Source organism: Lygodium microphyllum, chromosome 30 (assembly GCF_053477565.2).
Source record: "Lygodium microphyllum isolate KBCC chromosome 30, Lygodium_microphyllum_v1.1.10, whole genome shotgun sequence".
NCBI classification, from domain to species: domain Eukaryota; kingdom Viridiplantae; phylum Streptophyta; class Polypodiopsida; order Schizaeales; family Lygodiaceae; genus Lygodium; species Lygodium microphyllum.
In genome coordinates this window covers 117,447,498-117,468,320 of record NC_141164.1, presented here as the reverse complement: position 1 = coordinate 117,468,320, position 20,823 = coordinate 117,447,498, and the positions used below count along the sequence as shown (strand labels likewise).

Genomic DNA, 20,823 nt, shown 5'->3' with positions numbered 1-20,823 from the left:
CTTGTAGGCAAAGAATACTGGGTTTATACCTCTTCGATATGTTGCACACAACTTCATGCGTCCTCTTAGTATGCAAGCCTCAAACATTCTAGCTATTTATAGTCACCTTCTTTGAAGTTCTATCCAATCTTATAAGCATTTAACTCCAATTCATCCAAAGGAATATAGATGTTCGTAAGAATATGTGTTGCCTTCTCACCAATTTTTGAGATACATCCTCTTTGTGAATGGCTTTATTTATTTGACATTATGCCTCCTAAAGAAGGCTTAATTATCCTTTGATGTGGCATTCTCCTTATCCTATCCCTACATGTAACCTTTGCCTTTACTGCTAGATGGCTTGGCTTTTGCCTTGCTGTTGAACACTTTGACAATCTCCTTCCCTTTTCCTTTACCTTCTAGTGTTGCTTGATGCATTTTGATTGCCTGTTGATGTTGCTGCTAGTTCTCTTCTTGGTACACCTAACTTAGGTTATGACCTTTCTCCTATGTAGATTGTGCCATTCTTCTTGGGACGTTCTCTTGCAAATTTGCCTAGTTCATGAAAATGGTAACATATATCTAGGATGTTAGAAAACTAAACTTCACAAAAATAACTTCAAAGTCTCTTTCATTTGGGAGCTCCAGCACATTGGGCTGATCATCCTTTCAATCCCAAAGCATGCATGCTTGCAATCTCCTTTGGGATTAGATATTATGGGAGGCACATATAAAACTCTACAAAGTGTCAAAGCCAAGCTCCTAACTTCATTCTCAAAAAAGAAATGGAGATTAGGGAAAGGAATCCATACTGAACACTCCATAAGGAGAAAGTCCTTCGGAGAAGAATGTGTAGACCATGGGTGATTGTATACAAGGTTTCCCTTGTGGGCAACATGTTATGATAATACACAATCTCTTTTTGCTTGTGACCCTAGCAAAGCCTAATAGAACCCTTTACCCATGAACTTGTGGGAGATAAGCAAGCAACGAGCTTGAAAGGTATGCACAAACTCATGAAGTAGAAAATAACTCTTTAAGCTATAAGATCATAGTACTTGGCACAAAATGCTTCCATCAAAAGGGACATCTTGGCTCGAAACACCATGAGCAAAGATTCTTCCTCTTTCTTTCATTAGCCTTATGTGTGTCAATCACCATAGCATGAGCGACCTTCTATAGGTCGACCTCCCTTTCCCTAGCATGGGATGCATAGTTGTTTGCCATCCTAGGGTAGAGCCATCTCCAACAATGTGAGAACTCCTTCTAACTATATCTAGTTGCCATTCCCCCATGCTTTTTTTTTAAACAAATCCAACTTCAAGACTTGCAATTCCTTTATAGCTCATCTTTTTATTTGCTAGACAATTTTCTTATTGTTAAACTTCTCAAATTCTAATAAGGATATTAATATTATGGCTATTTGATGCAATTTATAGCTTCGTCGTAAATGACATGCATCCATCTATTCCTCAATCATCAATAGAAATATCCCCTTACAATATAGTTTTCATAACTTGACTAGTTGAATGCTCATTAGATAGCCATGTGTCCTGAACACCTTAGGTATAATTACTCAAGGCCTAACAACTCAAATAGTAGATTTTAAAAGGTTATTTTGCAAATCATTATTGAAGTTATTGGTCTCTCTCAAAACATTCAAAGGTTTGGTTTTAAGCTCTTAAAAGGAGACTAAGTGCACAAATGGTCTTTTAATAGTTTAGTATGCAAGGCAAATCATAGACTTTGAGTTTTATTTCCGAATCACTTCTAAAGAAATTGATCTCTCTCAAAACATCCAAAATTTTACTTTCAAGGTCTTAAAAAGAGAGTATGAGTACATAATTTTCTTTTCATAAATTATCATGCAAGTTGAATGAAAACAAAAAGCAGCTACTCATTGTTGATACTTTAGTATGCAAAAAACATATGTGCATGCTTTTAAAAGTAGCTTTTTATTGGAGTCACCTTAAAAGAAAGTGAGTATTTCAAGTTGCTTTGTAGCCAAATGGTAAGAATATTTTAGAGTAGACCTTTATTGCAATCATTTGAAAGAAATGTGAGTATTTCAAGTTAGCTTTATAGTCAGATGGTGAGAATGTTGGGTCTAAGCTATTTGATGGATAACTAAGGGTTTGTTCATGTGAGTATGTGGTAATGTCACCTACCTCATGCAATGAACACCCCACATGGAGCCATCTAGGTCACATGATGAATAACCAGGTGATGGATATCTCACCTCAAATGCTGCCAACTCATCAAATGAACATCCCATATGTGGCCATCTGGGTCACATGATGAATACACATGTGGCACACATCCTAGCCAAATGGAAAATCTAAGTAAAGGTTAAACTTGACCCTTTATAATAGGAGGGGCAAGGTCCATTTAACCACCTCAAAAGGTTGATTGTTGTGGATGAGGTGGACTAAGGCATCAATGGCTACTTTCATTGCACTGCTTCTTTGCTAAAAATAGAAATTCAAAACTTTACAGCTAACTAGCTACCACCCTCTGATCTGGCCATTTGAACAAGTAGGTACCTATGGTCACCACAACATGTTTCATGACCAAACTTTAAGAAGTTGCCATACATGGGCACTAACTACACTTTCAGCAAGTTTAACAAGCAAGTGTAGTCTATGGAAATTTGTGAGAACTAAAGAAATTGCCAAGTTAATCTCATTTTAATCACTAGAATTCAAGAAAGTCTAGCTAATACATTGTGTTGACCAATTTGAGAGCATGCCTCGATTTCATTTGGCAATATGACTTTGAGAAAAGAAAAATCTGTGATATTACACACTTCTAGGTAAAGAGATGTTGTATTAAAACAATGTGAGTTGTGGTTAATGAGTATTTCCATTGACCATAATGTGAGTAACATATTTAAGAAGCATAGACATAGTGCTAACGTCTTGAGACCTCTTTCTTGTCCGGATAGGAACAGAGAAGCATCTCAATATAGTTCTTTCAAAATTGAGAGTATAGTAGCTCTAGCTATCTTCTAATCAAACTCCATATATCTTTGAGACCCAATAAAGCAGAACTCTTCATGACATTTGATCTTGGATTCCTTTTTTTCTCAATCAACTACCAATATACTTCCACTATAGTTGTTCAATAGCCCTTAGAAAATGTTAAAATGATCCATACTTTTATTATTGCATGATAGCACCTTTAAAAAATATAAAATAAGTCTACTTTGCATGATCAATAGAAGGGTGGTTATTTTAATGGATAAAATTTACATTATAACATTTACAACAGGGGCTTTTTGGTCACAATTTGTTTCTTAAGGAAATGGAGTTATCTTATTGTCTTATGCCGTTTGAGTTAAAGTACCCCCTTCGAGTGCATCTGATATGGATGATTTCTTGTATGTGCATCCCTCGAACACGATAGCTAGAAAGTTTGGTCATGTTGGTGATGTGGCCCCTAACATGAGGCATGCGGTGGAGAAGTTTTTGCAACATAGGGGTTAGTAGTTATCAACTTCCATAGAATTATAGTTCATCTCGCGAGCATCATTTTGTATGGGGATGTAAGTTTATCATGGAATATGTACTCTTATACCATCTTCTACGTGGATGATGGTTGAGATATGGAGCAAGGGCTGTCATGATTGATGAGAATCGTGTTAGGCCATCAAGATGTGCAAAATGGATGGAGTGTTTGATATGACATCTTGGAGATGGATGGATGGATGGATGATTGATCTTGGATGGATGGATGAGAGTCCTTGCTTGCTCGGTTCGAGAGATCCAAGGGTGATTCATGAGAGCGAGGAGGACCCGTCACAAAGGAATAGTGTTCGACGAAAACTTTTACTTAGACTTGGGGAGATGAATGATTCGTCGCGACACGCTTTGAAACATTGTGTGTCATAGCTCAACTTCTGTTTGAACTGGTCTTCTTGATGAGGGAATGCCGTACACCGCTCGAGCGGTGCCACTTCAACCTTTCTGCGTCCGTATTCCGGCTCTGTGTGTGTGTGGACGCACGTCGTCGCATTTGAGTGGTAAAGATGTGGATAACGGCTATGCGAAATCGATAGCAATGGATTGGGGACGGGTTGACATTGCAAAATGTGCGGCAGGTCGTCTGGCTGGGGATGTAGCTGCACGTCTGTGAGAAAGAGAGAGAGAGAGAGAGAGAGCCTTAAGGACCCTATTATCACAAGAAGGGCATTCTTCATGGCTACCTTTCCTTAGGAAAGGCAAATTTTTTCTAGTGCCTTTCGAGAGCATAGCCATGAAAAAAATGCATTTCTTAAAAGATATTATTAAATATATAAATTTAAAAAATCTATTATGTAAACTTAAAATTTACAAGTCTCTGCTAAACTAAAAGCACAAATCACATTGTAAGGCTAAAAATTTATTATAATTGCAAGCTTAGGCTTTCTTTATTATATTGAGAAAAAAATCTTAATGGATCAACACATACCGTCAAAAGCAACAAGAAGAAAACCACTTTCTTATGTTGTCATTACATTGGGATTTCGATGCTCTTTCAAGCCATCCCAAGCAATGTACATGGCATCCCAATCAACAACACGAGGATTTTTCTCACCATTGTAGGATAAAAACATCAATATATTTAATGTCTCCAAGGTTAAGCGGTTTCTCTCAAGAGACTTAATTCTATTCATTTGAGAAAATCCTCTCTCACAGTCCATTGTACTTGCAATAATCACTAGACAAGCTCGCCAAAGTTTCTTCATTTCTCCATACAGTTGCTCCCAATGCTCATCAACTCCACATATTGCCCACGCCTCATACATACTCATGTCTAGACAAATCATTTTCAATCGGATCATGAAATCCTCATATTGCAAGTTACATGCATTCACATCAACTAAGTCCCCAAATTTTTATATCAAAATAGGCATCCAAATCCTTCCCATTGCAAACATTGCCTTGTGCTCAATAAGATAGTCTTTTGGACTAAATACTTTTGCTGCTTCAAAGAGTTTTATGTCTTTGAATCGTAGACACAAGGATGATATAATCTTTCCAACAAATTGTCTACCCATAAATATGCAACTCTCCCAACAGTTTAGATTACCACTTGCATCCTTATCTCCCAATGAATGAGTGTGAAGAGCATGCACTTCTTGTCCATATGCATCACATGTATAATGGAGATATCCATCATTGGCTTTTTCAACAAAGGATGTGAATTGTTGTGCTCCAATGCCAAATACATCTCCAAGAAACCTTGTCTCCATTGTCACTACAAGCTCAGTGCAATGGAAGTCACATCAACATTCTTGCTTTGGAATTTTAGATTAAGCATGTTTAAATAATGAAATACATCTGCAACCATGTGTAGAAAGATTTGTATCTTGAAAGATGTAAGAAAGTCATACAACTCGTGACTTTCTAACTTCAAAAGATGCAATAAGGCAGGCATAAGTTTTACAAACCTTAGTGCAACATCACCTCGTGAAAGCCAACGAATATCATGCATTCTCAAAACCTCCTGAACAGGCAACTCAAAGGTGTTGGCAAGCTCTTTTAGCTCCTTATGGCATTTATAAGAGCTTCTAACCCACTTGTATAATTTTTTAATAATCTTTTCCAAAAGTTAAAAAATAGGAAATGGCTCCAATGCATCTTTGGTAGCTAGTGCCTCTTTGTGTGCAATGCAATGCACACCCACCAAATGGGGAGCTTCCCTTGCAAATTGAGTCACAATGCCATTTTGACAACCGGTCATTACAATACATCCATCACTTGCAAAACCAACAAGTTTTGCCTTAGGCAACTCAAAGCTTCAAGAGGTATGATGTAAGACTTGCATACAATGCATATGCGGAACCATCTACCTTCTCCAATAGTCGCATAAATCGACTGCAAATGGACCCATTCCCTTTTTTAGTAAGATATGTGATACATACAATCATTCTATGATTACATGATATGTCTGTGCTTTCATCAACCATTAATGAGAAGTATGGACTTTCCTTTAGTTCAATACTGATCTTATCATAATACACACTATGACAAGCTGTGAGAAAAGGCTTTGTAGCATATGAAGATGTGTATGCACCATAAGAGTTCATTGTCGATGCATTCGGCACATTATAGAAAACTAGTTCCTCAACATCCGCCTCAAAGTCAGAAATAGGTTTTTCTCTCAAAGCAATTGCATGCATCTTTTGAAGAAGTAATTTGATGCAAGATATCCTTTTTTCCTCTTCACTATCATGCAAAACGTGCACATGCTTTTCAATGGGCAAAGTGGTCTTTTTTTGCTTTTCAAACCACATCTGCTTTGCCTTTTTATGCTCTTTTGACTGTTGATGGCCTTCTAGACCAGGTCTTTGAACATTCTTGCTACTTGTTGTGCCAAAAGGATTTTGCATTTTGAAGTGTGTACACCAAAGACAATGTACTCTTTGTTGCCCCTCATCATCACAAGATGAATAACTCCTTTCATAATACACCTTCCAATGCTCCTTATAAGTTTGAATGCCCTTTTGCTTTTTGGGAGGCTTTTCATTTGTCCTTTGCCCATGTGTAGCATATTGGGCTTGAATCTCATGAAGATTCTTTAATGCATCTTCAAGAGGAGATGCTAAATCCACATGACTTGGAGGTAATCCATCTCCGCCATCATCAATCACACTTTGCAATGGCATATTCAAATCCAAACTTGCTGATATATTAGCATTAAATGCATCATCACATGTCATACCATCGCTGCTAGCATTTTGCAAAGAGCTTGCATTCCATACATGATCGTTTCCTGCATCATTAAAAATAATCTCACATGTAGCATTGTGCGGCATTTCCAAGTGCATATTTGTATCTATAACCCATTCACCATGCATACCATCACTTGAATTTCTGACATCAATGTTGCATATTTCAGCATGCAATATCATGGCTGAATGCACTAGAAATACTCAATTGTAGAGTGTCTCTCTTTGGCCGACCAGGACCCATAATCTAGAGAAAGACATATAGCTTATATGTGCTATCATTAATCAATACACAAAACCACACAATAGTGGTACTAGGCTTAGCACACACACACACACACACACACACACACTCTCTCTCTCTCTCTCTCTCTCTCTCTCTCTCTCTCTCTCTCTCTCTCTCTCTCTCAGTGCAAAAAAGAAAATGCATAACATAGATGAATAACTGAAAGAGAGATGTCATATGTGCACCTACCTTGATAAGTGGAGTTGCAACTTGAAGTGTGGAATCTTGATGCTAAAGCTCCAGAGTCCGCTTCTCTCGAGCAACGACTCACGAGGATTGTTGTAGACTGTCAAAACTCTTGCATTCTCAAAATGAATATCACTCAAGAGTCGAGAGTCCGGACTCGGAAGAATTTGAGGTTACTCTGGCAATTTTATAGACGATTTATTTGAGCGATTGTAAATTTTAAAATGTGAAAAATGAGTGGTCAAATGCATGCAACATTGCAAACAAGGTTTAAGGTTATCTGAAACTTGAAAGGCCGGCCATTGGAGTTGGGCGGACCATTAGAGCACGTGTCAGGTGGGCACTGGTGACTAGGCAGGGGCCAAGGGTGAATGTATTGGTGATTGGGCGAGCAAGCACTAGGAGTTGGGTAGGCAACACTAGTGATTGGGTAGGCGGCAGTTGAGCGATGCCGGGCTAATGGGCCATAGTCGGGTGCAGGCACTAGTATGACTGCGAGCGGGCCAGGGGGTCACAGTTGGGGCGTCGGGCTAGTGGGCACAGGTGTGATTGCGGGGGGCTAATGGCCACAGTCAAGCGGGCAAGGATGGGGCCAACGGGCCATAGTTGGCGCAGGCGAACGGGCCATAGTGACTAGTCGGGTAGATGTGGGCCATAGTGATGCATTGCAGTGCTGCAACAGACGTCGAGTGGGTGATACAAACGGTAGGGGGTGACACTGCACACAATGATGCACTGTGACACTTGTCGGGCGGGGGAGATGCAGACATCGGTTGTAGGCTGGAGTTGTGGAGCACGCAGCATGGCGCATTGTCAACTCTCGAGTAGTCGGGCGGGGCTACTACAGAGTCTGGAGTGGCGTCTTGTGAGTCGTGAGACGTCACAAGAGAGCCGAGGCGGTGGCGGTGGCGGCAGAGCGATCTCTTGCACAGTGGGCACTATGGACCTCATACATGTAGTCGTGGACTATCAACATCCATGGTGATATGACTCGTGAGTTGTGAGTCAAGTCAAGAATCCCTAATTTCTAAAGGTTAGTGTGAGATGACGAGTCATCCAACCTTCCAACCTCTAGGTCCCAGGGTCATTTGAGCCTCGAGGCTCGAGAATCGAGATGAGGATGATAAAATATAATTTTGTTTTTAATAATAATATTAATTAATTTTTTTAAAAAATATTTGCCTTTCATAGGCAAGGTTATTGTATTTTTACATTTCTTTGAGAAGGGCAATTTTTTCATATTGCCTTTCGTAAGAAGTCTTGATTTATTTCTGCATTTCTTCAGCAAGGAAAATTACCACTGGAAAGGCGTGGCAAGTTGCAAAAATAATCACTCGAGCCTGAGAGAGAAAGAGAAACAGCAGAACAAACCCGCAGTACGGGAGAGAAGAGAACAGTACTACCCGCAGTACGCGAGAGAGTCTAGAGAGAGGGGCGCACTGCACAGGAACTTAAGAAGAGTCGGATTAACGCGTCCAAAAATATACTGGCCCCACCAATTTAAGCCATACAAGGAGTTCTAGAAGGAGTATTCCGTCGGCTCAACTGCATTTTTTGCCGCCCGCTTTTCTATTTGCTCCCCAAGAACAAAACTATTCTTGACTTGGGCAACCCTTTTAAAATACAGGGCATTTCGTGTTAGGGTCGCTGGCTGCCCTTGTATTTTGCCTCTCTTCTGTGTGTGCGTGTGTGTGTGTGTGTGTGTGTGGCTTTTCCTCCTTCCAGGATCTCCTCCTCCTTCCGTCCCGTGGTGCACTGCCTAGCTCTCGAGTGGAGCAAATCAAAAGGCAGTTGTGCCGCTGAGTGTTTTATTGATACGACTGCTAGTTCTCCTCGTGTGTGCTTGCAGAACACTGCAATTAAGCACTTGTCCTGCAGGCTGTGCAGAGTACTAGCGTGTATAAATTATTCATATCTGTACATAAGCAACGAGAGTTACATCGGTCGATCGCCATGCAGAGAAGAGGTAGCATGAAGAAGAGTAATGCTATGGATCCAACATGCACAGATAACATTGACCTTACCGGCGCCGGAGCCAGAAGCAGGTCAGGCGATGGAGATCCGCAGTTTGTGGAGGTAATGCTGGATGTAACGGACGACGCCATTGTTGTGAGAAGCGTGCAGCCGGCAGTTCCTCACGCAGCAGTGGCTGCCGACGCTCCCGAGGCCACGCTTCTCTCTGACGGAGCTCACATGAAGGAGGGATCGATATCTGCGTCGGTCGGTTCCTTGGCCAAGAACCCGTCCGGTCGCCTGAAGCAGTTCTCCAGAGAAATCAAGTCCTTCTCGCAGGAGCTCAAGTCGGAGCTCAAGCGCTTCTCCTTCCGCCATAGCACTAGCGTTGCCAGCTCCCATAATTATGTGAGGGACATCAACGATCAGGACCCCTCCAACAAGTCGTCGACTGATCCGGTTCGTGAAATCAGGCTTGGGGGATCCAAGAAACGATCTCCTCTTCGCAGGAACGAGTCGGGGACTTCGCAGGCCCTGCAGAGCCTCAAGTTCATAAGCAAGACCTCGGGTCCCGATGACATGAAGGCTTGGAAGGCTGTAGAGGAGCGCTTTTACAAGCTTGCCTCCCCTGAAGGCACCTTAGCCAGGGCGGATTTTGGAGAATGTATTGGTAAGGATTGTAAAATTTGAATCTCTCTCTCTCTCTCTCTCTCTCTCTCTCCATCCATCGGGTTGATTAATTGCCTATTATAATTATGATTCTTCGGTCGTTAGGCTTATATAAATGTGAGAAATTATTCGGTGTGTCAAATTTCAGGAATGAACGAGTCCAAGGAATTTGCGGGAGCCTTGTTCGATACCCTCACAAGACGGGAAGGGCGCACAGTGCACAGCATCACCAGAGAAGAGCTTTACGAGTACTGGAAGCAGATGTGCAAACAGGACTTCGACAGCCGGCTGGAGCTCTTCTTTGACATGTAATCTCATCTCATTCTCGCAGCATGAAAAACAATCTGTCACGTTGGACTTTTCAAAGTCCCGTGAACCTTCGACAGTTATGCTAAACGTTGGATTGATGTGGGGTCAGGGTGGACAAAAACGCCGATGGCCACATTTCGCAGGAGGAGATCAAAGAGGTAGGGACTCGGGAGCTTTGGGGGTCAAAGATGAGTTACTCGTGTAAAATGTGTGGCATGTCATAAGCTTCGCAATTGAACTTTGGTGGACATGGATTGCCTGCAGTTGATCAAATTGAGCGCATCGGCAAACAAATTGTCCAGGCTGAAGGAGCAAGCGGGCGAGTATGCTGCCCTGATAATGGAAGAATACGATCCGGACAACAAGGGGTACATTGAGGTAAGGGGGCACCAAGGTAGATGGAGAAGCGGCGCATTACCAATTGCACGTAACCTAACTACATATAGAGGTTCGTCGGTCTAGGTCAAACCACCATGTGATAGATGAACCATGCGCATAGTCCATATTATACCCACTTCGTATGTCATCTCGCTACAAGGAGAGGCCTAAAATATGTCCAAAAGCTCTCTCCTCAAGATCAGTTCTTACTGTTCGTTAATGATGACGAGGTCTGTATATTGAACTTCAGCTGTGGCAACTGGAGACGCTGCTGCTGCAGAGAGAGAGCCAATACAGTCGGACCAAGAGCATATACTTCAGCCAGCTTCTGAGCCAGCCACTGCCCATCCCGCCAAGGACGCTGTGGAGCAAAGCCAGCAAGCGGGCGCGCTACTTCCTGGAGGACCACTGGCGGCGGGTGTGGGTGGTGGCGCTGTGGCTGGCGGTGATGGCGGGCCTGTTCACGTGGAAGTTCAACCAGTACCGGCACAAGGCGGCGTTCCACGTGATGGGCTACTGTCTCTGCGTAGCCAAGGGAGCGGCGGAGACGCTGAAGCTGAACATGGCGCTGATTCTGCTACCGGTGTGCCGCAACACCGTAACGAGGCTGAGGCTGACCAGGGTCAACGCCTTCGTGCCGTTCGACGACAACCTGAATTTCCACAAGGTATGGGGTCCGGCCATGTGTTTTTTTAAATGGCGATTTTAAATTTTTGCTTTTTTTTGCTTCTCTCATTGGTTAAAATGGCCGTTTCTTTTGAATGCGCGAACTTTCGGTTTGTGTTTCTTCTTGAACTAATTAATAAAATAATAAATAAGCGTTTTTGGTTTTGGTTCGGATGCCAGCTCATCGCCGTGGGCGTCGCCGTGGGCGTGCTTTTGCACGCTGGCATGCACATCACCTGCGACTTCCCGCGCATCGTCAGCGCCTCCCGGGGCAAGTTCGCGCCCATCCTGGACGACTTCCCGCACAGCCGCCAGCCCAGCTACGGGGAGATCGTGGGCACCATCGAGGGGGTGACGGGCATCATCATGGTGGTGCTGATGGCGGTGGCCTTCACCCTGGCCACGCGCTGGTTCCGCCGCGGCCTCGTGAAGCTGCCCGCGCCCTTCACCCGCCTCACCGGCTTCAACGCCTTCTGGTACTCCCACCACCTCTTCGTCATCGTCTACATCTGCCTCATCATCCACGGCATCTTCCTCTTCCTCTCCCACGGCTGGCGGAACAAGACGGTAAATATTACATCGAGGCTGTTGACTTTCCCCAGCACCTGCACTGCCCATTATTATACGATTATACACCGTTAAACCGTTTGTTTGTTAACGTAATTGCTTACAAGGTTACAACCTCAACTATCTTTAATGGCATCCTTTCTGCATTTTTAAAATACAAACGTGTATGAATGGTTGTTCCAGACGTGGATGTACTTGGCCATCCCCGTGCTCATCTACGCGGGCGAGCGCACCCTCCGATTCCTCCGTGCCACTGATCAGTCCGTCCGTGTCATAAAGGTGCTATATCCCTTGTAAGCTTTCATAAGAAAAGTGTAAAGGGGTCCGGCTACTTTCGTGTCTATATTGCCCGTGACCCGTTCTTCATGTTAATATGATATATGATATGATGGATGCCAATGACGTTCCCCTTCATTACCTGCATTTTATAACTAGATAGATATGCTTGTCTATCCGATACTGATCAAAGTCTGCTTTATGAATCGCAATATTTGGGATTCCCAGGCTGCGATTTACCCTGGAAATGTCCTCTCTCTACAGTTTTCAAAGCCCCAAAATTTCAAATACAAAAGTGGACAGTACATGTTTGTCAAATGTTCGGCTGTCTCTCCTTTCGAATGGTAGGTAGACATTTTCCTGGCTTTGATATTGTCGACATTGGAAGATATCTACGAAGCAGCTGCGTGACGCGTCCCTCTGACTATATTGGATCGGATGATGCGAGCAGGCACCCGTTTTCAATCACATCGGCACCATCCGACCACTTTCTAAGCGTTCACATAAGGACGTTGGGAGACTGGACGAGCTCCTTGAAGGAGGTCTTTCAACAGGTGGGAAATTCTGCCCCAACAAATATCGGAAACAAGTATTATGTGTTAATGCGCATGTGTGTGAGGGTGCGTGTGCGTGTGCATGTGCGACATGACGGACGCACGACCTGGCACAATCACAAACAGCACTGAAGTCTAACACCGAAGTGCGACCTTTTCTTGTGTTGCTTGGGAAATGATTGCCAGGTTTGCGAGCCTCCCACCGGGAACAAAAGTGGCTTGCTCAGGGCCGAATACGCACTCGAGACGCCAGCAAGGTGAGAGCAGTGCCTTCCTCCAAAAACTCGACGGATACATTCCTCTTAGGATTTCTTGACAATGCTAGATAATATTTGTCTTTGCGCCACGGGTAGGAATAAAACGTGGGGATAAGACTAAATGGTGAAGGTTGGTTGGTTGGTTTGTTTTGGGTTAGGCTACCCAAGGTAGCGATTGATGGACCCTACGGGGCTCCGGCGCAAGATTACAAGAATTACGATATCTTGCTGTTGGTTGGATTGGGCATTGGGGCCACTCCGTTCATCAGTATCTTGCGGGACATGCTCAACAACATCAGGCTCCAAGAGCAAGATCAATCGGTGAGTTCTCTTCATCACACACCGTCTTAACACAAATTTGGATACTTTTGTGAGAGTCACTAAAATATGAAATATATATAGCGGGGGTAAAGCTTAACCATATAATATGCTACTTTTCCCAAACTTGGAGCCAATGTAGTAAGCCTGAGCAAAAGGAGAGCTCTACTTTGGACAACATTGCAAACTTGCACCAATTTCTACTTAATACTTCTGATTTTGCATGTGTTCATTAACATTTACATGTATTCTATGCAAGTGCTCAATTGCTTTGCATGGCCTATGCAAAGTTGGCGACAATAGTTACTCTATACAGGATTTAGAGCCGCTCCATTTTAGCATTGTGAGCTTATGACGTCGTAAAATATGCAGACTTCCCGCTCAACTGACTTTGATCAGTTCCCCTATGTGGATCCCCAAGTGAGCCCTCGAAGGAGGCGAAGTGGAGATGATCAGGAGCATGACATATCATCCTCCGGCACAAGCCAGAGCCATGGGGGCAAAAGGAATAGCAAATACCGCTGCCCACGCCTGGCTTACTTCTACTGGGTGACAAGGGAACAGGGCTCCTTCGATTGGTTCAAAGGCGTGATGAACGAAGTGGCAGAGGGGGACCATAATGTAAGCACATATATAGCCATCGATATAATCTCTCTCTCTCTCTTTGAAGCAAACAAGCAAGCTGCTGATTGCCTTGCTTGATGATTGTGGTTGTAAAATCGCAGGGTGTGATAGAGATGCACAATTACTTGACAAGCGTGTATGAGGAAGGAGACGCGCGCTCTGCTCTGGTGACGATGCTGCAGACGCTCAACCATGCCAAGAACGGATTGGATGTGGTGTCCGGCACCAAAGTCCGCACCCACTTTGCCAGGCCCAAGTGGAAGAAGGTCTTCTCCAAGCTCGCGGCTGCCCACAAAGGCGCCAAAGTTGGTCAGTCGTGCTTTCCTTCCATCGCTTATCATGTTTTCCGTGCCAATTTCCAAACCTCACAGTTACTTGTTCACGCCTGGGTTTCCAACACACAAGTTACAACGGTTTTGTAGAGAGTTTCCTAGTTTCAAAAGCCACTCGAGGCCACATAAGAGGTTTTTAAAAAACCCTTCTATTCCAAATAAAATTCTAAAGTACATTACTTTTTCCCAAATTCGGAAAGCTGGAGGTGGGCCTTCTCCCAAAAATGGGAAAATGTGTTCCTATGAAGAAACCTTAGTAAGGGGTTTCTCAATCCATTATCCCCCTCCTTAAAAAAAAAAAAACAATGAGAACAAACAACACCCTTGGCTTTTAGTATCGTGTTAGTCAAGATTTGTTTTAAACCCACTAGTGAAAGCGACCAAGCAAGTCCCTTTCTATAAGGAAAAGAGTAGCAAATGCAATAACTAGCCTCTCCTAGCAGAACAAAAACATTTTTTAAGTGGATCAAGATGTTTTCATACAATAAAGCATAACATGCTTCTAGAATATAGAGGTATGCTTTTGTGAGCATTAAAGCCCCTCCACTTGATCAACGTGTGGAGAGGATCTAGTTGACATCAACTACAAGTTTTCTGTGACTCTGGTAAATGGAGTGGTCCTATTTGAGGACCATCGCATGTGCTAAGATTAGTGTATGTAGAGCAGAGAGATAGAGACTACTTATTTTGCCCAATGACGACCAATAGTTTAGAAATGGTTTTTTAGGCCACATGAGCAAATCTTTGTAGCCTCAATGAAAGTGATGGTAGTTAGACATGAGCATGCCTTTGTAAGCTTATGTAGCTACAAACAAGGTTAGATTTGTGGAGGATATACACCAATATATTATTGAAAAGCTCATCTTTCTCTAGGAGTGTTGTGTGCTCCTCCTCCCCTTCTCAAGGTTAGTTGTATCACATGACTTAGGCAAGTACTAGTGGTTATAGGCGTGTGCGAGTCAAGTTGGGTGTGGAGGCAACTTGGAAAAAGTGACAACTAGGAGATAGTGGACATGCATGAAGATAGAGAGAGAAAGGATCTACCATGTAGCTCATCCAATTGTTACTTGCCAAATGGAAAGGACTTTGGTAAGCAAAGCGAGTACTCTCATATTTGAGGGCACTCCATCTTTTAAGGTACCCTCTTGGCTATGGAGACTCTGGTAAAAAGCATTGTTGGTTGACCCCTGACCATGTACAAGTTCATGGTGAAGTAGACACATAGGTAAGGGGTATGAAGTTGACTTGTGTAGGTCAATAAACCTATATATGTTTGGGATGTGACCAATCAACTCCAATTTGCCGTAGTCATACAATGAATTAGTTTTGCCCCCCAAAGTAATAGTAGGCATCAATCCTTGATATGTCAAACATTTTAGGAATTCAAGATATGCAAAATGACCAAAAGTCGGGCATTATCTAGTCCAAATAAAATCATATTTGCAAAATATCAAAAAATATAAGTTAAGAGATTCCACTTGAATATGGAGATGAAACGTACTGGAAAACCTTTGGAAATTGTTCATATTAATGTTTTGATCTTTCAAAGGAACAAGAATATATCGTTTTCTTTCCATTTTTGCTAATAGAAATTTTGGAAATTCGATGCCCAGGCATATTGTGACATAGCTCATCTCGAGAAGGGACACACAACACTGTTAGTAGACTTTTTAGAAATTCATAGCTTAGATATGCATAGGATAAATAGACTTGCATGCATCATCACTTTCAATAGTATTTGACTTGGTTCTTATTATGTTTTATATTTTTGGTAAGTGATGAGTTGAATCGTAAGCTTCCGTCTTATAACATGCAACAACGATGTGGATTTCACCTATCTTAAGGTTTCTGATGTGCATGGATGCAAACATAAATATGGTGGAGTGGCTTTGATGAAATGGTTTGTCCCATGGCAAGTTGTCTAGCATGACACTAAGGTTGGTTAGAGACCAAGAGACGGATGCCCACTTGCAAGGTGTTGATAAATCAAAGTGTTTATTTAGGGGTTGGGTGTTCACTCTTCTTAATACAATGGAGAGGACACGATGTGTTTTCCACTTGCTAAACTAGTAAACTCTCTATAGAGTGTGCCCACCTGTCCACTTTATAAAGTAATAGACAAGGGTGCCACTTTTTGCATGTGAAGCCAACCAAAAAGTTGTAAGTTTATTACTTTTGACCTTTTTGCAAAGTGTGCCTTTCTAAATGTGCAAAGTTGCATCCACTTTCAAAAAGTAGAAGCCCACACTTTGGATGGGAGTTGGGTGTTTGTCACTCAAATTTACCTTCAAGTTGGTTGCATGCCAAGTGACAGACTCTTTACTGAAACGTTTATGTTAGTTTAAAGGCTGGCCAGCTTCAAATCAAATTTTCATTTAAATATTTCTATCAGGCGTTTTCTATTGTGGAGCGCCAGTTCTAGCTGGGGAGTTGGGCGCGCTCTCTTTGGAATATTCTCGCAAATCGACCACCCAATTCGACTTCCACAAGGAAAATTTCTAGGAGGACCCTTCTGCGCTCCGGGCAACCTACGCGAGCAAATTCAATTCGACAGAGGACCGGACAGGATCAGGAAGAAGCAAGCAGCACAGACAGCCAAGATGAGAGAGGGGAAAGCTCAAGCTCTCTCTCTCTCTCTCTCTCGCTGTGTCTGTCTGTGGGTGCCAAAGTTGGAAAATCCATGGCAGCTACCAGGAGATAAGTTGCATTGCATGCATGTATAAATCCTGCATTGACACCGCTACCTCCTGCCATATCCATATCCATATCCATATCCATATACCTATACGTATACACACCACCGTTGAGATTCCCGCGGCGTGTTCGCCTTTTCTTTCCTAGCGAATGATCGAGAACAACCTTATTATCCCCCCCAGGCTCCTGCGGTCTCCCGAGTCCCACTGGAACCAACAAAGTCAACACGGAAATGCAGCACAAATTTGGGGCCAGTAAAGTCACCCCCGGAAACGCGGCATAAATTCCCGTTGCAAAACTTGTAAGATTCACGCGTGACGCGACATTAGCAAAATGGCAATTCGCTTATGTAATTGTGTAAGCAATGCTCTCAATTCTAAACCTCATTATATTATGAGGAAGTTCTACCTCTACCAAGTCTCTTCCAAGAATACCATTATTATGAGGTTGCTTTAATGTTCCTCTCCCTCTTTGCTACATTACGATATTTATTCCTTACCTCCATTGTCAATTGTAATTATTAAACACAATGTAATATTTAATCATCACAATCAATGCAAACCTTTGCTCTAACTTCACTACACTTTTCTCCATCTCTATTCTCAAATCAAACAATAAATGCCACATTTTGTTTATTGTATGTTTTGCTTGGTGTTCTCTTTTATAGGGCTACAAGGCCACATGTGAAGTCAAATCTAGGCCATGAGGTCTTTTTAGAGCGCTCTCTCTCTCTCTCTCTCTCTCTCTCTCTCTCCACATATTGAAATTATCCATATGATATAATATTGAAATAATTAGCATAATGTATTCTCTATATAGTTAATGTGATGCTATATTAATATATGGATAACATAGTACTATTAATATAATACATTACTATAATGGAATGCTTTAAAATAATCATCGTATATTTAATGTGATATCTTATTAATATTAATATAATCCAAATCAATATTATTATCATAAATATATGTTTTCATTCACATCAATACATTAACATAATAAATATCAATATATTAACATAAATTTATAAATGTATTATAAATATATATACCTATTAATATAGTATAATATATGGGCTAAGATTAGTTAACCTTGGTTAAGTTAAGAGTAGTTACATGGGCAATTAGTAAGAATCAACAATGAGAGGATTGTTGGGGACAAAGACACGTGTGTTTATGTAACCTTGTATTTACTTTATACACTATGGTCATATGGTTGTATGCTGTAGGTGATTGGGTATCTATCATTGTCTTTATTTTTTATTCTTTTAATGACTATTGAATAAGGGCAAGTCGATCACACACTGTGATTGTTGGAGTTTTCATATAAGGTCTCTCTCTCTCTCTCTCTCTCTCTCTCTCTCTCCATTTGATATAGTACTTGCTTTACTCTTGCTTTCGCTTGTGTACTCCCACTTGGACTCTATCTTTCAATCAGTATTAGAACCATTCAAGGAGCTTCTTCCATTCTTTATCTTAGTTCGTTTCAAAGCTTCAACTCAAGGTTTCATGGTAGTCATTATTTTTTTCTCTCGAGGCATGCATTGTGCCTTTTCTTCTTCGACTTGTTCCAACTTACTCATTGCTTGTCAAGGAGCTTTCCAAGGCTTAATTGACCATTATTGAGTGCTTATTGAGCTGAGAAGTAGTCATTCTATCGATTTTGAGTATAGATACAAAGGATGTTGTAGAAGTTGTGGACAACTATGGTAGCTTGATAGTACTATTGTATTTTGGTTATAACTTTTGCATATGGTATTGAAATCGAGTATTATAGCTAGAAATGAAGAGTGTGACTAGAACTATATATTGAGCACTCAGAGTTGATTTTGTGATTTTTTCTTTTTGTTCTTTGTTTTACATAGAATAAAATAGTTATAGTTTGGATAGCAAATACTAAATTTCATAATGCATATTTCATGCTTGGGGATGCTATTTTGGTGCTTAGATGGTATGGTTATGCTTTTGGGGTGCTATTTGGATTATTTAGAACTTAAATAGAGCATAATAGTTTGGACAACAAATATACAACAATGAGGTTCATGCATTAAATGTCTACTGTGTTTACATGGTATTTTAAGTATATTATATACATATAGTGATGTATGTACTTGGATTTTGATCAATTGGTTTGAATTTTTATGCTTACTTATAAATACTGAAGCTTCATTTGACACTTTTGCTCTTGGATGTATTTGTGATATGCTTGGGCTTTTCAAATGCTTTTGATGTATATATCTTGAGCTTTGCTTACTCACTTTACATTTTAGATTTGTTTCTAATGGAAGATGCTTGTATTTACTCGGTAGAGCTTGGTTCTTTGAGACAATGGGACCCTTGGTTCATATATATGATCTCTTGTATGCTATAGTTACCTTTGCTTGTGGACTAATTTGATTATATATACTTTGCACACCAGTACTTACCTCTATCAACAATTTGAGTAATGTATATGCTTGTGGGATATATGGCTTATTAACAATTAAAGTTCGTGATATTCTTTGGTATCAGTGGTCTATGCTTAATCAATACTAGTTAATTTTTTTGTATCTATGTTGCTACTTGAATATTCTTAGAAATGGAAGCTTGCTTTCTTAGCTATTTTTCCAAAATTGGATTGACTTATACAACTATATTTATTTCATCATTATTGTAATTACATTTTTCAACATTATCTTGTGATTTGATAGTTTATTGCTTATAGTTGGTGGTCAACTTTATATTTTGGTATTCTCTCCTATTTTGTCTTTGTTTTGGTTGAGTTTTGGGGACTGATTTGCAATCATTTACAATAGCCCATTCTCTTAGATTTTACATTGGTATACTATCATTATGGTTGATTCTTCGAATGACAACATAATTTTTAATATTGAAAAGCTTGGTGGCACATACTTCACCTATAGAAGGTACAGATATTGCAAGTATTGGATTAGGCCTTTGAAAACCAAGAGCGAAAAGCTCAAAGACATTAATTATGATACTCGGGATAAGTTAGATACACTATGTAAATCCATTATTATATTAGCATTATTAAATATGTTTATTTTAGTGTTGTAGCACTCGAGGATAATGCTTGATAATTATTTAAAAAATATGTAATTATGGCAAACTCTCGCTTCATAGATGTATTGGTTGAAATAACTCATGGATCTTTATATGAAGGAAGGGACTAGTGTGTACACACATTTGAGTAAGTTTCACTCAATGCTTTAGCCATTAGAATTTGCAAGGCACCGAGTTTAAGGATAATATTCATTTTTCGTTCTTGCTTATGATACTTTTTGAGTCATGGGACACTTCGTACTATCATGTGTGCTAATATACCTAAGGATGGTTTGAAACTGCAGGATATTGAGGGTATCTTACTCATAGAGGAGATAAATAGAAAGAATGTGGATGTATCCCGTATTTCTTGTACATTTATTGTTAAGGGCAGACATGATGATAAGAGCAGTAATGATTGCTATGGTAGAGACTCATAGAGGTTTCAATCTCATAGTAAGTTTCATGGTTGTAAGATCATAGCATTGTTCTTAGTAAGTCTTGTGTGAAAATTGAGGAGATAAATGCCTTGTAGTCTAAGTTAGACGATGATTACATCGTGGTAGCTTTTTTTCTTAATTTTAATAAGTTGGTTGATATCTTGTTCACTTTTTCTCAGTATTGGCTACTTGATTCGAGTGCTTCTTTTCATATTACCCTGCATGATAGGTTCTATGAGACTAAGCAATGACTTATATGATAAGCAGGGTATTAACTGTCAGTTGATCGGCCCTTCTACCCCACCCTAGCATGGTATTATAGAGCAAATGAATAGGATGATTCAAGAGAGGGGCCATAATATTCTTAACCAAGTAGTCTTACTGTAGCATTTTTGGCCTGAGGGAGTTACTACCATTATATACTTGATAAACAGACCCCTTTGCATTGCAATTGATTACCAGGTTGTAAAGAAGGTATGGTTTGGAAAAGCTCCATCATATGCTCATTTGCTTATCTTTGGATGTGAGGTTTTGCCTTGTTTCCAAGGACAAATACAATAAGCAGGATCTTAAATTAGT

At 40.9% G+C, this 20,823-nt stretch overlaps 1 protein-coding gene across 1 annotated transcript; it reads left to right on the top strand.

Annotated features, from left to right (window-relative positions):
• The first annotated feature begins 8,699 nt into the window (after positions 1-8,699).
• Positions 8,700-16,837, top strand: LOC148010268 (respiratory burst oxidase homolog protein A-like). The gene is made up of 14 exons (XM_087673347.1): positions 8,700-9,786; positions 9,934-10,093; positions 10,204-10,252; positions 10,359-10,472; positions 10,723-11,139; positions 11,319-11,705; positions 11,889-11,984; positions 12,210-12,325; positions 12,433-12,535; positions 12,722-12,792; positions 12,951-13,113; positions 13,483-13,731; positions 13,836-14,043; positions 16,459-16,837. Exons 1-14 carry the CDS (start codon positions 9,117-9,119, stop codon positions 16,566-16,568), a joined length of 2,913 nt encoding a protein of 970 aa, XP_087529473.1. The 5' UTR covers positions 8,700-9,116; the 3' UTR covers positions 16,569-16,837.
• Positions 16,838-20,823: the final 3,986 nt, after the last annotated feature.